At 33.4% G+C, this 21,704-nt stretch overlaps 1 protein-coding gene across 6 annotated transcripts in view; it reads left to right on the plus strand.

The window, feature by feature from the left end:
* The window catches only part of QKI (QKI, KH domain containing RNA binding), a 180,468-nt gene that overhangs the window by 151,870 nt on the left and 6,894 nt on the right, over window positions 1-21,704 (plus strand). For 3 of the 6 annotated variants that reach the window (XM_074188000.1, XM_074188004.1, XM_074188003.1), the window contains exons 5-6: window positions 19,340-19,427; window positions 20,715-21,011. In XM_074188000.1, coding sequence (XP_074044101.1) covers window positions 19,340-19,427; window positions 20,715-21,011 — 385 coding nt within the window. The remainder of the gene's footprint in view (window positions 1-19,339; window positions 19,428-20,714; window positions 21,012-21,704) is intronic. The other 3 variants (XM_074188002.1, XM_074188005.1, XM_074188001.1) reach the window with 2 other exon arrangements.

A 21,704-nucleotide genomic window follows, 5' to 3' on the forward strand; every position in this document is an offset into this window, starting at 1 on the left:
TGTATGTGGGAAGTTGGAAATGATGAGGAATGTTGCTGAAGGATAATCCTAAATTATGTCTTGGGGATTGGGAAGTGCTGGTGTCCTTACTGTTCAAGGGAAACTTGGTAAGGGGCAGCTAGGTGGACAGTGGGAAGAGTACCAGCCCCGGAGTCAGGAGGACCTGAGTTCAGATGCAGGCTAGACACTTAGCTGGAGACCTTGGGCAATCACTTAACCCCATGGCCTTGCAAAAGTCAAGAAAAGAAAAAGGGAAGTTTGGATGGGTAGAGGCTTTAGGATGTGGGTGGATAAGCTTAATTTTAATGTCATTAGAAAATACACTTCATGATATCAAGCGGGCAGATGGAGATGTGAGATTGAAGGTCAATGAAGTGGTAATGACTGAATGTGAGATAACTAATTAATTGACTCATTAGCTAGAGCACTGAATATGGAATCAGGAAGACCTGAATTCAAATCCATCCTCAGACTCATTTACTAACTGTATAACCTTGGATAATCCACTTAATTTTTTTTTTTTTGCCTTAATCCCCTGGAGAAGGAAATGATCAACCATTCCAGTATCATTGCCAAGAAAACTCCATAATAGATCACAAAGAATCACAACTGAACTATTCCAACAGGAAGATTTAGAGTCTATAGAGAGCTATATAATTAAGAGAAATAAGCAGAGCCCTAGAATAGTCCCACCCATAATTAGGACCTGGGCAGAAATCTAGAAAGAAAGTGGTTGGTGTCACAGACAATAAAAAAGAGTATCAAGGAGAATAAGATGATCAACAGTAACACATAATAGATTTTTAATAAGTACTAGATTGGTTGATTGTTATCCCAGTTTTATCAAGATGGGAAAACTGAGACTCTTAGGAATTCAGTCACTATAACAAGATGACAGCTGGTAAGTACAAATCCAGAACTCAAACTTCTGCTTCCAGATTAAATGGTTGTTGAATAAATCATGTTGGGAGAAGAGTATTTAAAAGGAGCAAGAAAGGAGGACTTAGGAAGAGCCCCAGAGAACAATCAAGGGCCAGCAAAGGACACCAGGGGAGGAGCATTTAGTTGGGTTAGAAGAGAACCAAGAGTTCAGTGATATAAAACCTAGAGAAGATAATAACAAATGAAGGGAGGTGATTGAGAATGTCAAAGGTTACAAAGAGATTAAAGATTATGAGAATTGAGAAAAGATCGTTAGATTTGGTAATTAAGAGGTCTTTAATAACTTTGGAAAGAGCAGTTTTGACTAAATGATGAGATCAGAAGCCAAACTGTAGAAAGTTAGAAGTAAATTAGAAGAAAGGAAGTACTGGCATGCAAAAACTGCAAAAGCTTAGCTGCAAAAGGCAGGAAAAATTTGGAATGATAGATGGAATGAACAGATGAAGTGGGAGGGGGGCGTTCAAAGGTGAGAAGGACATGTTTGTAAGCAGCCATTAAACAAATATAGAAGATAAATGAGTAAGTGAAGGATTATAGGAGGATTCAGTTGGAGAAAATGGGAAGGAATGGTATCACTAATCATGTAGAGCACCTTACCAATGAAACAGCCCACCTTTTGATATAAGACCAGGGTGAATAAGGAAAGAGTTGTTAAAAGTGATTAGAATTTGTTAGGAAATGATGGAAGGAGAGAGTTCTTTAGAAAAAGCCTCAAATTTTTCAGGATATAAGAAGCAAGATTCTGAGCCGCGATGATAAGAAAAAACCTTGGGAGTCTTAAAAGAGGGTTGAAAAGGTTCAGAAGAGCCTCTGTAATGAGATAGTGAATTAATTAGTGAGGTATAAAAGGATTTCCTTGTAGCAGTGAGGGCTCATTTGAGGTTATGTAATATAAATTTGTGATAAACCTCATTGGTACAGTTTCATAATTTTTTTTTTTAAATCTTCATTGAGTACATTTGTAAGAACAAAGGCAGAACAGGTTTGGAATCGCAGGACAAAAGGAGAAGTGATATAATGAAAGATTGCTACCAGTTAAGGGGATTGTAGAGTTCATGAGCATGGAAGTTGCCTTCCTTCTGTATTATGAGGTATAAAAAAAATGGTTATCATGAAAGTTTCCACATTCAGATTAGTTCTTTTGTTACTTGCTGTTTTATTTAAAAATTTTTAGATAATCTGGATATGTATGAAATTTAAATTATTTGATATAATTTATCAATAAAATTATCAATTTTGTGAACAGATTTTTCAGGATATGCTATTTGAGTAGGTAGGCAATTTGTCAGATAGGATCAGTGTTAAATTTTGCTGAAATTTTTTTTTCTTTCCACTTTGATTTTTTTTAAAAGGGAAGGCTGTTAGAAATGATATGTGGAGGTCTAGAAGACAAGGATATGAAATGAAAGCATCAGTTAAAAACTATAGGTTGTTGATGAACTGCCTCTATATTGGGAATTAGAATTTGGAAATAAAATGTGTGTGTGTGTGTGTGTGTGTGTGTGTGTGAGAGAGAGGAGAGAGAGAGAGAGAGAGAGAGAGAGAGAGAGAGAGAGAGAGAGAGAGAGAGAGAGAGAGATTGAGATTAAATTTTCTCCTACTTTTAAAAAAAAGAGCAGTTTCTCAAAATTTGAGATGCAGTTAGATTGTCCTTTAGCTGCCTTGTGCTGTTACACCAAGTGACACCAGTGAGTTGTATACTGCTTAAAATAACTGTCAGATGTAATGCTCAAGTCATACTATTTTCATATATGTTCTTATTTCAAGAAAAATTAGTGTCAGTGATTTCTCAGTGTTTCCAGGTTTATTCAATCATTTTCATACATCCCTTTAATTTGTTTGCATGCCCTACTGATGGTTGGTAAGTAGAATTATGTTCCTTATGTGACAGCTTGCTTGTTATTAATCCATTTGCTTTAAATTACAATATGCAGCAGTAATTGAATCGAAAAATGTCAAGTTAAACAAATCCTAAATTTAAGAAGAACATTGCATTTTATCAAAAAAAACCCTTCTGCTTCTTCGCTAAGTTTGCAGTATCTACACTTGTTCTCCCAGCAGTTTTATTCATTGAATTAACAATAATTTCTAATCATGAATGTAGTTCTATATGGTGTAAAAAACTTCCATTAAAGTTTTACCCCATTGCTTTATGATGGCAGCAAAAGGGATCTGGTTTCTCAAAGACTTTGCCAGCATAACATAAGCTTGTGCTAATTCTTAAACTGCAAATACTTTGAAAATGGGCATAGTGAAAGTATATGTCTGATTGTCTGTCTATCTGTCTCCAGATCAGAGAAGTACAAAAGCTCTGATTACCAGAAGGTATGTCACTGGGTAATTAGGTAGGAGTACCTAGGCTCTTAAAGGTATGGAATGTCCACTCTCCTGAAAATCAGAAACTTTTTTTTTAAATAATGAAAGAAATGTAAAGGAAAATGCAGTTTTATTGCATTTTTTCATAAAATATATTTCATGTGAATATAATTTTGAAGTATTTGTAGGTATTTTATTAACATGTCAAAACTACTTAGCATAAATATGTGTTCATAGACATTGACTCATGAAAAGATTTATATATCTTGAATTGGACTTCCTAATTATCAGTAAAATTATAGTCAATTATTGAAATACTTTCAGAGTTGTACTTTTTTAGGTTGGTAAAGCAGTTTATTTTTTCATTAATTCTATTATCTGGACCATATCTAAAAGTTATAGTCTGCAGAGGTCACAGTTCCAAAGGACTTGTTGGCAAAGTTTTGAATTCGATATGACATACTATAACAGAATGAACATCTAGAGTTCAGACTAGTATTAACTTTTCCATTTACTGTTTAGTCATTGCCAACTTAAGTTGATCTCAAGTTTTGAAAATGACAGACAGATGATACCATTATTATATCATCTTTCTCTTGAGGTAGATTTTTTTTTAATCTTTAATATATCTTGAAACTTGATCCCTCATTGCTTTCAAAATTGTGTCATCTCCAGTTGATACCTCTTCTGTGCAGCCTTGGTCTGGTCTGGTTTCTTAATGATTTCTGAAATGTTATTCTACTTCCTAATGCTATTTTATTGAGATCTATAGTATTAGAATTGACATTCCATAAGTCCTCTAAGAATGATCTGATTTAATTGGATCTTTTGCTAAGAAGCTTTTGAGTTTGTTTTTCTCTTTCCCTTTTCTCTGTTTTATAAGATTTTAAAAATCATATTCTACCTTATACCTACTTAAGATTTTACAGTTAAACTCATATTAGCTTTATTATGTCCAATATCCTATTTTCAAATATTCCTTTAAGGTCTAGCCCAGTAATTACATAGTACTATGATTAATGAGTATTTTTGGAATGAATAAATAAATAGATTTTTTTTCTCTGTAGATAAATGCTGTGTTTTAAATATAGGTAAAATAATTTAAATTTTACTAATATGTCAAATAAGCATAATTATCATTCAGTAAAATATATCATTGAATCAATCAAGTTAATCCATTGTAAATTTTGAACAATTGAGAATTATTAATGGATTTTCCATAATAGATAAGGTTAATTACTTTGTTTATTCAGAAATATGAAGCACCTTTTATGTGCAAAGTACATTAGTATTCTTGTGGGTAGATTGATTAAAACTTTTAGAAAACTGCCCGTTACCTGAACTCTTAAGTCTGTGGATACCATTAATTATAATAAAAGATAATGTAAGATCACCTTAGATATTATAAATGTTTTTGTATTGAGGGAAAATATGTTTTAATTTTAAATTAAATTTTAAATTAAACATTTGTATTAAATTATGTTTTCCTTTTGATTTCTTTTGTAAATAAATATATTCTGACTGAAATTTTGCCTTTGGAATATACTGTAATACAATAATTAGGAATAAAGGAACATTTTGGAACCTTTTAAAAACAAGAGTAAAACTCCTATTTCACCAAAACTTTGTTTTTCATCCAGTTGTGTATAATATGCTACTTAACTAAGCCAAACTTAGTGTTTTTCTTCCTTTGTGGAAGAGTTTTAATATTTTTCCTTTTTTTATTTGAAATATCAAATAGCTTTAGCTCTTGTTCTCAACTTTTTCTATTACTATCAGAAATAATCACTTTACTTCTATGATTAAGAAAAATGACTTCATTTGTTCCCTCCTATCTTGTCATTCTGTTATCATTGCCTTCTCAGTTCAGCTCTCCCTGTCTTATCCTTAAAAGTTTCAGTGCCTTTTCTAGTATTGACTTTGCAGTTCACAGTAGCTTGCCTGGAACTGAATCTTCTACAAAGTGGTCCTTTTACATAACTTTCCATAATCATAACTCTAAATTTTCAACTTGCCTCGTTTGCTATTTGCTATCTCATTTATTTAGACTTTTTTAAGGTTTTTTGCAAGGCAATGGGCTTAAGTGGCTTGCCCAAGGCCACACAGCTAGGTAATTATTAAGTGTCTGAGGCCGGATTTGAATTCAGGTCCTCCTGACTCCAGGGCCAGTGCTCTATCCACTGCGCCACCTGGCTGCCCCTATTTAGACTTTTAAATAGATTAACCTGAATAAAAAATAAAATTAGTTTATATTATGTCATATCTGTATAAGCATGGTCTTTAGTGAAAGTTTGAGAAGTGATGGGTGCAAGTAATTCCCAAACTTTTGGGCAAGCACTGATTTTGACCATTTAACTTCCAAGATCATCCTTTTTAATTTTTAATGCCTGTTTCTACATTGTTTATTAGCCAGAGGTTTTTTGAATTAATCATATTTTCATTTTTTCCTAAGTCTTTAACTCATTACCTGTTTTCTCTTTCAACAATATATTCTGTGGAACATTTTAATTTTTTAGTTCACCTCTACATGTTTATAGGTTCCTCAGTTATATGTAGTTACTGTTACTCCACTTTAAGAAATAGTGATGGGGCAGCTAAGTGGGCACAGTGGATAGAACACTGGCTCTGGAGTCAGGAGGACCTGAGTTCAAATTTGACCTCAGACATGTGAATAATTACTTAGCTGTGTGACCTTAGGTAAGTCATTTAACTCCATTGCCTTGCAAAAAACGGGGGTAAAAAAGAAATAGTGATGTAGTTCTTTATCAGTAGTACAGTGAGCTTCAATGGGAGTTATTTTGTAATTTCTGTGAAAATCTGTCTTCTTTGCTATCACTGGCATAATGGCATAATGAATAGATGCCCAGAAGACAGTGCACAAATCTTATAGTGCCTTAGTAATATTTTCCCCATGTGTGATGGCAAAGGGAGATTCTACACTAGAAATTTCCTACACTTATGCAGTCACTGATTAAATTAAAAAAATAAGTTAAATTAAAATAATTAAAAAACAAATTAAAAAATGTTTTCTGGAAAACTTAACCAGAAGTGTCCAAAAGTAGAATAAATCAATTCAGAGTGTAACTAACTTGGGACCTTTGTTTTTACACTGTTGTGACCAGTAAGGATGATACAAAAATAGCATGCTTGGTTTTTTAGTTTTAGTTTGTAAACATTAGTCTCCTATTTTTCTTTACCTTATCACTTTAACAAGTGAAAAAACAGAGACCCAAATTGTTAGTATGGTATGTAGTATCATAATTAAATGGAAATATGTCAAAAACGGTGATAGAAAATATAAGAGAATAAGTTTGTTGTTGGTTTGCTTTTTTTCCCCTCATGTATCTTTAACATTTTGACCAATGAATTTGTCAAAGGAAATAACCTAGTCTTTTAAGTATGTCATTGGAAATGAGGGCTTGTTTTGAAGAAGATAAGGTGACTTTGTTACCCTAAGTAATAATGATGCTAATTCATCTTTGTCTACCTAGTGTAGTCCTGTACATTGCTGCTTAAAAGAAAATTGAAAAATAGCTTAAACTCTCTCTGATCTAGTCATACTAAGGCTCCGTAATGGCATCTGACTCTTAACTGGGTTGGGTGTGTTATTGTTTGTTTTAATATTTGTGCATTTTATTCATTTTGACCTTTGTTTTATTTTGTATTTTGAGACCTGTCTCATCCAGACTGGAGTACAGCAACCATTCTTAGGCCTGTTCCCACCACTGATTGGCATGGAGACTTTGAAAATATTTGATCTGACCTGTGCTTGTTTGTTCAATCTTAGGGAGTCTGGTTGTCCATGAGTCACTTTGCCCAATCATATCCCACAACTCTCAAGCTCAAGCAATTCACCAACCTTATCTTCTGTATTAGTGATTTCAGGTGTGTGTCATCACTCCTGCTTAAATGTACAAAAAAGTTTTTGGTTTTGAAAAGCCATATGATCACACAAAACATTAATTACTATAATAGGATCAAGACAGATTTGAGTTTTATGAAAAAATTAAATATTTAAATTTGAAATATACTGGCTTAGTAATCATCATTTAGCACTTGAAGGTTTGCCAATCACTATACATGTTATCTTTTTCAAATCTCACAACAGCTGTGTGAGGTAGGTTTAATCTCCATTTTACAGTTTTTTCTTGACTCCAAGAATTATGTTCTTAATAATTATTTGTGGGAGAAACTGAATTCAAATCTTCCTATCTCAGAGAAATGTCTTATGGTAACTCTTACTATTGTATTTTATTTAATGTCTGTATTTACTTTAATTTTCTTGTCTTTGTTCCATGTCATGAAATATTTCCCTGAAGAAAAGTACCTTATCTTATAATTTTGCCCTTGCAGATTTTTTAAAAATATGGTGTATATGTGCATCATTGCCATTCAGTATTTGTTGATTGTTGTATCTCAGCATTTTTTAACTTGAAAACATCTCTGAAGTCACTAGCCCAATCCACTTAACTAAAGAAAAAATCCACTTCTATATCCCCCACAACTTATTAATTTACTTTAACTTAAAGACCTTTTAGGAAAAGGGAAACTTCCTTTAGCTGGGCGGGAGGGGAGCCCACTCTACCTCTGGCTACTTATATTGGGAAATTTTGTGTGTTTGTTTGGTTTGGTTTGGTAACTTAAGCCTAAATTTGCTTCTTTACTGTATGCCCACTGCATTCTAATTTTTCTATCCCAGACCAAGCAAAACATGTCCATCTTTCAAATTCTTTGACTAATATTTTTTTCTTCTGTCTTCTCATCTTAGTGCACATTGTTAAAAACTCTTAACTTACTGGTCTTGATAAAATGGAGCACTTGGAAATGAAACATAACACTATGTTTCTTTTGACCAGATCAAAATGCCATTCAACAATAATCTCCATAATTCTGACTTCTGTGACTCTTAATTTCATTGGCTTGTTTTTATAGCTGTATCATATTGCTGACTGCTATTCAGTTTAAAGATTACTCAAACTTCCTTTTTTATTATTTTTGAATTTTACAATTTTTCCCCATTCTCACCCCGCCCCCCCCCCCCCCCCCCCAGGCAGTCTGGTAGTCTTTACATTGTTTCCATGCTATACATTGATCAAAATTGAATGTGTTGAGAGAGAAATCATATCCTTAAGGAAAAACTAAAATATAAGAGACAGCAAAATTATATTAAGATACCTTTTTTTTTTTAAGGCAAATGGGGGTAAGTGGCTTGCCCAAGGCCTCACAGCTAGGTAATTATTAAGTGTCTGAGGTCGGATTTGAACCCAGGTACTCCTGACTCCAGGGCCGGTGCTTTATCCACTACACCACCTAGCCACCCCAATAAGATACCTTTTTAAAAAAAAAGGTCTTCGTTTAAACTCCACAATTCTTTCTTTGGATACAAATGGTATTCTCCATCACAAATACCCTAAAATTGTCCCTGATTGTTGCACTGATGAAATGAGCAAGTCCATAAAAGTTGATCATCACCCCCATGTTGCTGTTAGGGTGTACAATGTTCTTCTTGTTCTGTCATCTTGCTCAGCATCAGTCGAACTAGCCACATTACTAGAAGTTATCTAATCTTGCAGAAAGTGAAGTGTTGCACATATGAGATTTAAACCAAGAAAAGTTCATGTTTTAAAACCCATGTTCTTTTCTTCCCAGTTTATTTTGTGAACAGTAAGGTAAAATGTTTGTTAGGTTCAATGTCACTGTTTAGAATATATCAAATCTGTTGAATACAGACTTTTAAATACTATAGACCAGTTGTGGGGGAACTTGGTGTAGGTCTGGTGTTGCCAATGCAAGCACAGGTGGGATACAAAATTCAATAAATTTAGTAGCTTCTTAGGGGAAATTTTAAGTGTTTGACCAAATATAACCTGGGAATGATGTTATAAATATCCAAATTGCCCTTGGCAGAAAAAAAGTTCCCTATCCCTGCTACCAATTAATAATCCCTTATTTCTTTGTATCATCTGAAAATTTGATAGGTATACCATCAGTATATTTTCTTATTTTCTTTATTCTATCATTATCCATTAACATCTTTTAATAAGTGAATATGTTCATTTGAAACAAATTCTTTGGTTGTGTCCTAAAATATATAATTTTGTACCTCCAGTTCATTACATTTTCTCTGTTGAAGCAGAAGGCATACTTATCAGTTGTACAGTCATACTTGGTCACTACTTAGTAATCAGAGTTTGGTGGTGTTTCAAAATTACTCTGATTTAATATTTTTGTTATGATGCAAGGTGGTTCTGCTCATTTTACATGCATCAAGAACCTTCTTACAAAGGTTTTCTGATTTCATAACATTCATCATTTCTTATGTCATAATGATTATTGTAGTTTATTCATGTCATCATTTATTTGACAATTTCACCAATTTGTAAGCACCCACTTTATTTCAAAAAGTGTGTTTTACACACACACACACACACACACACACGTATATAACTGTATATAATTTCCTTCTGTCTTTGCCTTTATGTTATGCCTGGTAAGTAACATTGCAGGGTTAAAGATCATATACTTTATAGTTAAAGATCAAATACTTTATTCAAGATAAGTAAAACATAACTGTAGACAGATTTTGTGGAAGAAATGAAGGGGTATGATTTTAACAGAAAATGATTGTTTAGGAAACCAGAATGGAGTACAAGAGAGTCTCTTTTGGGGGGAGATATGGAAAAAGTTTTAATAGAGAAAAGACTTATAGAACTGATATAGTTTAAATCCTAAATTGTGAACTTGACATTTGTAATGTGAACCAGGGATCCAATTAAACATTCTTTAAAAAGTGAAATAAGATTATAATGAAGGAAAATTTTCCTGGAACTGTAGTTATGGAGCACAAAGACGATTATAGGAATGGAGGTTAGATGTGAGATAATGAAATAATGTGTTTTGATTGGCATTTGATTGACATGGCTGGTATAAAAAGTAGAAGACAAAAACAGAATAACTGCTGTAGAAGAATGAACATAGTTATGCCACTAGTAAGAAGTGTAATCCTGGTGCAGGTATTTTCTCATGTAATTAATTCATTGCATCAAAATTAAACAGTAAAAACAAATCCCTTTATTAGAGATAGGTGGTGCCATAAGAGCAATGGAATCACCTCCAAACAATGATGTAAGAGAACTTTTCAGTGTTAAATTAGTCCTTGATTAATTTGTAGGGTATATATTTATGTGTATATTTAATAGTCAGATGCATTTATGCAATTGAAATCACTTATTTTCTTGACTAACTGTTGTTTCTTAAGCCTCCAAAGGGAGGCATCCTGAACCTTCCACATTAATCATTTTTTCCATTCTGTAGCTTGTTCTTCAAAATGTTTTTAATGGTCCATTGTCCTACAGAACAGACCCTCTATAAAACGTGGTAATTAGTATTCCAATCTTTTAAAAATTGTAGAGAATTATGTGTTCTGTAGTCTCTTCACTATATCCAAGTAATTCTGTATATCATTAATAGACTTTTAATTTTCCCTACTATTTCTATTTTTGAAACATTTTTCTCCTTTTTGTTGTAAGAATCCACAAATAATGTGTAACTTTTTATGCATGCAATCTTGTAATGCAGTGTTATCAAACTCAAATAGAAACAGAAGCCACAACCTTTTTTTAAAATATATTTAAGGCAGTGGGATTGAGTGATTGCCCAAGGCCACACAGCTAAACAGTTATTAAGGGTCTGAGGCTAGGTTTGAACTCAGGTCTTCCTGGCTCCAGGGCCAGTGCTCTTTCTCCTGCACCACCTAGTTTCCCCAGAAGCCACAACTTTACATAAGAATACCTCTGGGTCACATTAATTTAGAGAACTACATGTTAATATTATTTTATTGTGTTTTTCCTTTTTGACTAAAATTCAAAATATACTTTAATAATATTTGGACCTTCACTAAAGTGTTGTAGACTTGAATTCAGGTCGAGTTTGACATCTCTGTTGTAAGGCTTTTTAAAGAGTACAGAGGACTATGGGATACAGTCTTCATTCTAAGGAACTAGTTTGATAAATAAAACATGAAACTGCTGTGAGAGAATGTAAAACTGTCTTTAAAGCATCATACCTTTTTTACAACAAGAAATATCCAATAGTACCTTAAAAATTTTTAATTAATAGTTTATTTTATTTTTCCAAGTATATGTTATGAAAGTTTTTCAATGTTCATCTACATGCATATTTATAAGTTACACAATTTTCTTCTACCCTCGGTGATGAACAGTCTAGTGAATCTTGTACAAGTACATCTATGTTAATTAAACATTTTACAAATTAGTTATTTTCTGTCTAAGGAATTAGAACTAAGGGAAAAGAAAGAAAACCTTGGGATAGGAAGGAAAAATATAAGAGAAATTTTTAAAAGTAAGCGTACAGTGGCCATTCAGATTCTGTAGTTTGTTCATTTGTATTTCTCTTCATCTGAATGTGGATGGTGTATGGCATTATCCATAACAGTTCTCCCAGCTTCATCCTAGCTCTTTAAACTGCTTAGAAGAGTTGCATCCATCAAAGCTGATCAATTCACAGTGGTGTTGTTGTTAATTTATACACTGTTCCCTTTGTTCTGTTCCCTTCTCTCATCAGTCTCCCTGTAATTCTTTTTATGCTTTTCTAGAGTTGGCCACTCATGGTTTTTAGAACAGTAGTACTCCATAGTATTCATGTACCATAATTTGTTCTGTCATTCTCCAATTAATAGGCATCCCCTCAATTTCCCATTCTTTGTCACTACAAAAAGAGCTGTTAGGAATATTTTGCAACATGTGGATTTTTTCCTATCTTTTTATGATTTCTTCTGTCTATAGCCCAGTATTGGAATTGCTGGATCAAAGGGTATGATCAGTTTTAATGCTCTTTGGGCATAGTTCCATATTGCTTTCTACAATGGTTGGGTTAATTCAGAACTCTATCATTAGTGCATTATTAATTATCATAAAATGGAAGTGGATAACAGAATGGATTAAAAACCAGAATCCTACAATATCTTGTTTACAAGAAACACATTTGAAGGTGAGAGATACAGGATAAAGGTAAAAGATTTAGAACAGAATATGTTTTGCTTCAGTGGAATATCTTTGGCATCATCCCACAAATCTTATAACTTTCCTTTTGACTCACCTAGAAAGAGCCATCCAGAGCTTTCCACCAGTTGAGTATAATAGCAATCTGAGCTGAAGTAACAACATACCTTTAGGGTGAAACTGGAGATTGATAATGTGCATACCAGATCAAATAACTGACAGACAGCATCTTACCTTCTCACGAACTCTGTACAGCAGCCCTGCAAACTCTCCCCACCGCCCATGTCTCTCTGTCTCTGTCTGTCTCTCGCTCAACCTAGTACCCCACAAATAAATCCCTATCTGTATTACCAAAACTGCCAGATTTTCTTTCACCTCAGTGCCCACAACTATCCTTTGGGGAAATCAGTTTTTGTGCTTCTGCCTCCTCAACAGCTAGAATTGTTGAAGAGTTCTCAGCCCCAAATCCTGTCCCTGCCAAATGTTTTAATATCAGTGATTGAGGTTTAGTCTTATTAGTGAAAATACTATTACTTATGAATCTTACTGTCTGGTTTGCTTTTCCAACCTAAGGACCTTGGTATTTCCATGTCTTAGAGCACTGAAAGAGCCTATAAATTAGAATGTGAGCCCCTTGAGAATAAGGTACTTTGTCTTGTTTTACAGTTTCTATTGCTGGTACTTTGCACTTGGCAAAAGAGTGTGCTTTTTCATTAATTTGTATCTTTTTATGTTTGTGTTTATAGTACATATTTAACCTGTACAAATGGCTCAGTTGTCTAGAATGTACTCTTTCCTCCACATTATCTTTCCTTAACACAGATCAAGTTTCACCATATGACGATGCCATGCATTTATAATTTGCAATTGTCATTACTATAGCAATATATTCATATTTCAACTTTATGATTGTCTACATGATTATTATTAGGGATGGCTAGGTGGTACAGTGGATTGAGCCCTGGCCCTGAAGTCAGGAGGACCTGAGTTCAAATCCATCCTCAGACACTTAATAATTACCTAGCTGTGTGACCTTAGACAAGTCACTTAACCTCATTGCCTTGCAAAAGCCAAAAACAAAACAAAAAAACACATAAATCATTTTTGTTAACAATCTGTAAAATAAAGTTGTTGGATTTAAGTTTTTCTTAAGCTTGTATTCCTATGAATCTACATTGATTTTAACCTTTGAAATAGTAAAACTTCATTGTAATAAAAATTGTGATACAGTAAGTACCATTAACTTTATCATAAATGTTGTTTATTAAACCTTGAAATACTTGAATCCTTACTTATTCTACTGAATGTTATAGAAGAAGTACTTTCAAGGGGGGAAATATATTGAAAAGTTTGTAAATAGAATATTTTTTGCAAGGAGTTGAAAAACTTGCAAGTTAACTTAAACAGAGGCAGTTACAACATAAATTGGGCATTTTAAAAAATATCTACCATTAACAGTAATGGAATTGCTTCCTTAAACAAAACATTTTCTTGTGAAAAAACTTATAGAGAAATTAATCTACATCTTATATTGTGCATAAGAAATATGAGCAGCTGTAGGAACATATAGGATAAAACAGTCCAGGCTTCTACTAAGCATTGCAAAACCAGTTTGTAAGAGATCTTATTGATGTTTGCTTAAAGCCGTTTCCTATCTTACAAATGAATGGCTTTTATTGTAAGTGTCATACAGGTAGGTTTTCTTTAGAGATTACTTTTGTGTCTCTGATACAACATTCAAAACGCCTGCAGGAATGCTCAGAGCTTGGATAAAATACATCAGTATTCATAGTTTATCAGTTGTCAACTCTAAAGAGAGGGCAGATCAAATAAAATGAAAGACTAAAGTCTATATCACACTAATATGATTTTAAAAATAAAACATATACTCGTCAAATTGTTCAATGTTGTTTCAGGAAAAGAGCTATGACAATTAAATGTAAAATGAGATGTATTGTCATATAATACTTAGAGATTATGAACACCATTGAACAAGATAGCTTCTTAGGGCTAAAATAATTATTTCATATAATCAGTGGTGCCATCTGGAAAACAGAAAAAAGTATTATGTTTCAGAGAAAGATAATTTTAAAGGGTGGGGTTAGCAATACAAAAAAGGGTAGGAGAATGCAAAATAAACATTTCACATTTCAGCACCTGAGCTTAGCCTTAAATTCACATTAACCATTTAAAAAAATTTTACTGTAATTTCTAAACTTCTTTCAATATTTAGTGTTTCATAATATTTAGTACAATTCTGTACAGACTATAAAAGATTTATACCTATTTCTAACCATATTATTACATCAAAATATAACATTTTTCTAGTCATAAGAAACAGCAAAAGGACATATTCAAGGAACTAACAGTAGACCAGTGTTACTGGATTGGAGGGAGAACATAGGGCGAAAAGACTGGAAGGAATCACAAAGTGGGACATAGTGGGTATTTGTCCTGGAGTTGATAGAGATCTCCTGCAGCTTCTTGAGCAATGGAGGTGAAGTGGTCAGATTTTCTCTTTGCCAGCTAAAGTAAAGTGTTGAAGAGATTTGGACCATGGAGACCAATTTGAATGCTATTGGGATAGTCCAGGCAAGAGGTGATGGGAGTCAGAACTCTGGACTTTTGGTTATGAGTAGAGAGAAAGGGACATAAATAAGAGATGTTTTTGAAGGTAGGAATAATAACATTCTGCAATAAATTGATAAGAGTCTGAGAAGGTAAAGGATTACACAAAGGTTCCAGTGCCAAGTAGAGAAAGATGGTGGTGGGGATGCTCAGCAATAATAGGGAAGTTCAGAAGTGAGGAGCAGTATTGAGAGTTCTTATAAGATAATGACTTCAATTAAGGACATGCAGAGAAAGAGAGAAGAGAGAATGAATTTGAAGTGTCAGTAACCTCTTAATTCTAAATATCTAAGAGAAAGAAATGTGTGACTAAAGCTCATAAGGTTTGTGTCTGTGTGCATAAGTGTGTAAGAAAGTTCATCTGAATGGAGATAGAGAGGAGGGTTCAGAGACAGGAGGGTTCAGAGACAGGATGTTGGAGGACATGTGTCCTATGATTAGTGGCAATGAACTAAATGATGTACCAGTCAAAGAGTAGTAGACAAATAACAGGAGGAGGGAAGAAAATACTATAGCTAACACCTAGGACAAAGGAATACTGAAGTTTTGATTAGCAGAAGCGGACGTTGCAGAGAAGTCAAGGATAATCAAATTTGAAAAACAAAAAAAAGGCCATTAGATGTAGCAATTAAAAAATCAGTGCCATCTTTGGAGGTGGATAAGTTCACTTGAATTAATGGCATCTGAAGCCAGATTTCAGAGAATCTAGAAGAGAATGAGAATAAATGAAGATGCTGAGTGGTGGTGCATGCTGAGAATCTGGCCCCAACCACTTACTAACCAGGTGACCCTCAATAGTCCCTTAATCCCTATTAGCCTCGGTTTCTTCACCTGTAAAATGGAAATAGTAGCAGCATTTCCTTCTTAAGTTGGTTGTAAGGATCAAAGGGGATGGCATTTATATTTAACCCAGTCTTTGGTCACATAGTGACCGCTATATAAATTTTCGTTCTTATGTCAGAGAGAGAATTCATGAAAGGGGAAGAGAGATGGATGATAGCTAACAGCAATGGTAGAATCTATTTTTTTTTTAAGAATGGGGAGTGTGTGTGTATGTATAGCTAACAGCAATGGTAGAATCTATTTTTTTTTTAAGAATGGGGAGTGTGTGTATGTATGTATGTATATATACATATATATGTATGTATATATATGTGTGTATGTATATATATATGTGTATATATGTGTGTGTGTGTGTGTGTATATATATATATATATATATATATATGACAGTGGGGAAAATGCCAAAAATAATTGGAGGAGGGAGAAGAGAAGATGACAGTGGGGTGCAGTCTGATAAGGCAGGTGATATTATCAATATTACAAAGAAGGATCAACTTAGGGAAGAAGAACCCAATTCTTTCTCTAAATGAAGCAAGAGATAATGAGAGAAGGAAACTTTCAGAGCCTCAGTTTTTCTCATTTTGAAATCTTTAGTTAAGAGAATGGTAGGGAAATGGGACCTATGACAAGGACCCCTAAGAAGTTTTCAACAACGTTTTAACAATTAACTGCAAGTGAATTGATTTAGGGGAGAAATCAAATACTTAACTTTTGAAACTGTAAAGATCCGGTTGAAATTAGATAAAAGTAATTTCAGTGCCGTTTCATGATTTCCTTTTGGTCCATTCAGCAACACATGAAAAGAACGTAGTTGGTGAGGGGTAATCCACGGTTGAAGTTTACTATGACTTGTTTAACTGTAGGACAACAAGTGGAGAATGATGTCAAGGTGAAATAATTCCCCAAGGGGTTGAGATTGGGGAGAATTAAAGTATAGTTAGTACAGAAGTTATGGCCTAGAAAAGAGCCATAGGGTAAAAGGAATGGAGGTGGCCACTATGAGGACTAAGATGAAGGATAGACTTCATGATTAGCAGGAAAGATAAAAATAATAAGGTGGTGATCATAGAACAAAGAAGAGAAATATTTATAGTTGATACCAGAATGAAAGATAAGACCATATCTATGAAAGACTGAAGAGAAAGAGGAATAAGTTATGGGAATTTAATGGATTGAGAAAAGTTTATTTTGACAGTGTTTTCATTACAATGAAGCCTAAAGCTTCAGGTAATAAATATGTTGCAACTGATTAAAGTATTTTTAGAGTAGTGTTCTTTTTTGTTTTACTATTTGTACAACACAGTTTTTAAAAATTATACATTTAGTTTAATGAGACTAATTCCATGTTAAGTGAAAAGCACACTTTTTTCCTAATAAAGCTTCTATGGTAAGATTGTACTACACTCTTGAGAATTGTCAGCAGAAACACTATTTTTGGGAAAAAATACCTAGCTGGTTTTTGAAAGTTTAGGATTTTTATAGGTTAAAATGACCTGACAAACCATACAGGTAAATATGAAATCAGTCTAGACTCTGTAGGGTGTGTTGAAATTAGTTGATAAAATATATTGAACATTATTTATGACAGTTTTTTCTCACTCTCTGACCTTTCTTTTTTCTAGCTTACCATTTAAGTGATAGATATATTTAATATGACATACGTGAAACTTTGTTCATTTTTAATGGTTTTCATGAAAAAGAAAGTTCTGATATTTTTATTCCCTCTTGTTCTCTTTAATCCCTTATCTGAATTAAGAACAACAGGTGATATCTTTTAAGCATGTTTTTCACATTATGCTGCTTTAAATTATTCTTTGTTAATGCTGAGTCCTGTATTAGGGAATATTTAGAATATTTAGTACTACCAAGTATTTCTGCTTCATGCCATACTGCATCCCCTCTTTGAGGAAAGTGGAAAGCAGTCTTCACAACATGAGAGAGGAAATGTTCATCTTGACTTAACTTCTAGAGTTTGCTTGTTTCCTTCACCATCTGCTCACACAGCTTTAACATTGACCTGAAATTTTAGTGGCTCAAAAATTAGAATCTTGAGTTACTTGGAATTCCTGTAAGCTTTTATGTCATCGAGTCTATAAATAATTGTTAAAGAATCATAAGTAAAATTTGGAGGCAAGAAGGACAAGAGTTCCAGTCCTGCCCTCTGTACTTAACTAGCTTTGTGGCTCAGGAGAAGTCATTTAGTCACCGTTTGCTTCCGTTTTCCTCATTTGCAAAAATGGAGATAATTATAGCACTTCATTCCCAGGGTTGTGGTGAGGATCAAATGAAACAATATACAAAGAGACTTGAAAAGTTTGAAGTAGTAAATAAATGAGTGCTGTATATTATTATTGAATAAATATTATTTGTTAAAAATGCCACTGTGTAGAATGGGTCTTTTAGGAAAAATAAAGCTTTTTGACATAGTCTCTTATCTAAGAACAATCTTATTTGGGAGGCAATAGAGGAAGAAATAGGGCTAAAAATGCCATAAGAAAGATTTAAAAAACAAAACTATTTATGAAGGGAGTAGTTTGGATTCCAGGTCCTGAAGTCTCTTCCATCTTTGAATCTTACATATAAACCCATGACTTGGCACTATGGAAATGAGGGAATTGAAGGCAGAAACATCTGAAACAATTTAAACAGTGAATTTGTGGAGCAAGAAGACTTATATTCCAGGCAGAAAGGAATACCAAGCAAAGAGGCCATTGATTTGGGTTTTGCCTCAGCAGACCTTATTTGACTGGTTATAAGTAGAATATGAATAGAAAGTCTGGAGAGGTAAGTTGAGTTGTGATGTGAAGGATTATGAATTCCTTGTTTTATTTGCTAAGTAATGTGAATTCTTCCAATGCTTTAAGGCGCAGAGTAAGAGCTTCACTTTAGAAAAATTGTTCTGGCAGTGCTATGGAAAATAGATTAGAAGAAAGATTGAGCATCCATTACAAAAACTAGTGTAGTAGTTCACAGAAGAAGTAATGAATGTGGTGGCAGGGTAGATAGATGCAGCAATATGATGCAATTAGCAAATGATTGCAAGAGGGTATGAATGTCAATAAAATAAAAAATTAGTATTTATGTTTTAATTATGTAACTTGATCAATTTGATTAAATTGATACAAGTTGAATTGTAGTGTGTGTGTGTGTACTTTGATTTCTAGTCTCTATAGGAACTTGACTTTTTACTAAGCAAATGAAGACCAAAAAATGCTTATCATAATGTTTTCATTACATTCTGTAGCATTAATCATTCTTTTTTTCTGAATCTCTTGATAATATTTGCCTTTTTTGAATAAAATGATGCCAAAGAAGAAAAATAACACTTTACATGAGCTTAATGTCATTTATCTCATCAAAGAAAATCTTTAAAAAGAACATTAAGAAATTGAATTGTAGTTACTACTGTAGAACTACTTCCCATGTATTGGTGCCCTTTCCTCTAAATTTCTGGTGCCCAGGAGACAAAACATCAAACATGTCTATTACTGACAATCAATGTTTATTAAAAACTTTTTCATAAATTATTCTATTGAACTAGATGCACTATTTTGAAATAACAAATACGCTTCTGTTTTTCACCTTTGTAGGCAGAAGGAGAAGACAGCCTTAAGAAGATGCAGCTGATGGAACTTGCAATTCTGAATGGCACCTACAGGGATGCCAACATTAAATCACGTAAGAATTATATTAGCCCAGTATAATAGTTATTACTTCTATTTTTGTCAACAGACCTTTACTCCTTTAAGCAGGAATATATATTAATAGTAGCAGATCTATTGAAGGTTCTGCACTTGGTACAGAGTCAATACCACCAATTCTTTCACAAATTAAGGACAGCCTGTTTACATTTTCATCTAACAACTCTTGAGTCATCGTGTTTTAGAGTATATTTCTGTCATTTTCCTTATAAGTTCAAGCTCTAAACTTGAATTCATACTTCCTAAATAAGTAGCAATTTGACATTAATTTATTACCCCAAATATACATATAAAACACATATATTTGCATCTTTATAGATAAGGTTTATCTAAATGAAATTATCTATATGTTAAATTCTTTCCTGTCATCTTGCTTGCATGTTTTCCCTCCCATTTTTTTTATTTGTTTTTGCTGTTGATTTCATGTGAGTGCTCATAAAGATGAGTGGTGTGATACCTTTTTCATTCACATTTTCTTAATGTATTTGAGCATGCTATTAGAATGCTTAGTATTCATTTGAATTGATCATCAAATTTCTAAGAATATGCACAGATAGGAGTTTTATAGTTTCATATAACAATAAAAGAAGAGCTGGAAAAAATCTTTAATGAGTAAAATGTAGTTAACAACTGTCTGAAAGTAATTCTGGTTTATCAAAAAAATTCACTTGAATTTACTTTTGAAAGGGTTAGAATAATATTAATAGAAATATAATTGGGACATTTTAGATTATTTTTCTTAAGGAGTAATCAGTCAAGGCAACTGCTAGAAATTATATGTTTGCTGAGAGCTTGGCTTACTTCAGTAAGAAGAAAGCCAGTATTTCTCTAAGTTGAATCCTAGTGTGGAATTTAGAAATACTTATACATAATTATATTTCTATATTTTTATTAAGATGTAATGGTGTTTCCTTTTACTCTCCTGCATGCATCCTCATCTCATGTAATCTTTAAAAGATAGATAAATCAAATATGTGAACGAAAAGAAGCTTTTGTGCCCAATAACCTGTTAGTCTAGCTTACTTTTTTGATGGCTTTTTTATTTTTGCATGTTTATTCTTAATCTCACTGGGAAAGGGTAAGCTATTTGTGCATTTGATTGGTGTGCTTTGGCACTTTGTGTGATCAGCGCATGTACTAATGATTTCCTTTTATTTTTCTTCTTTCCTGCTTTTTTCCTTTCTTTTCCCCATTCCCCCTCATTCTATCCATATTTTGTACTGCTGTCTCTATACTTCCTTCTAAATTTCTTTGCTTACTGTAGCAGCCCTTGCCTTTTCTCTTGCAGCAACAGCCCAGGCTCCAAGGATTATAACTGGGCCTGCGCCTGTTCTCCCACCAGCTGCCCTGCGTACTCCTACGCCAGCTGGCCCTACCATAATGCCTTTGATCCGACAAATACAGACCGCTGTCATGCCAAACGGAACTCCTCATCCAACTGCTGCAATAGTTCCTCCAGGACCTGAGGCTGGTTTAATTTACACACCCTACGAGTACCCTTACACACTGGCACCAGCTACGTCAATCCTTGAGTATCCTATTGAACCTAGTGGTGTTTTAGGTAAGTTTATCTTCCGAATTGATTAGCTTAGCTGTTGATCACCTTTCAAAAGACTCTATTCCATTTTTTTTCCCAACATGTAACTTTTGAAGTATTATAGCAGACCAAATGAAGAATTCATCAAAAACTTTCCATTAGGAAGGAACATTGACCAAGTTTCTAGCTGTATCCTATTTAAGTTCTACTTCCCCAAATTACTCCATATATTTTATTTAAACTGATTACATTATATGCATTTTGAACAAAGTACTTTTAGAATCAAAATTTTTTCCTAAAATTTAAGTTTTAAATTATATATCATTTCTTTGGTTATGTTTGATATTAGTTCCGTAGACCATTTATTAATTGCTTTCAATAAAAGAAAGATTTTATTTATTTTGAATTTTACAATTTTCCTCCTAATCTTGCTTCCCTCCTCCACCCCCCCACAGAAGGCAATCTTGTTAGTTATAGACATTTATAAAATAGAAGACAATATATTATTGTAATATCTTAAATTTATTTTTTAATATTTTAAAGAAGACTCATCTAAGAATTATTAGAGATTCTATTCTTAAAGATTCATAGATTTTTCTCGTGTGTGTGTGTGTGTGTGTGTGTGTGTGTGAGTGATTGCTATGGTACCATAGAGATTTCAGTCACCCCGAATGACACTTCTAAATAAAAATAAAAATTGTATTTACCCTTGGTTAA

The sequence above is a fragment of the Macrotis lagotis genome, chromosome 5, assembly GCF_037893015.1.
Source record: "Macrotis lagotis isolate mMagLag1 chromosome 5, bilby.v1.9.chrom.fasta, whole genome shotgun sequence".
NCBI lineage: Eukaryota > Metazoa > Chordata > Mammalia > Peramelemorphia > Peramelidae > Macrotis > Macrotis lagotis.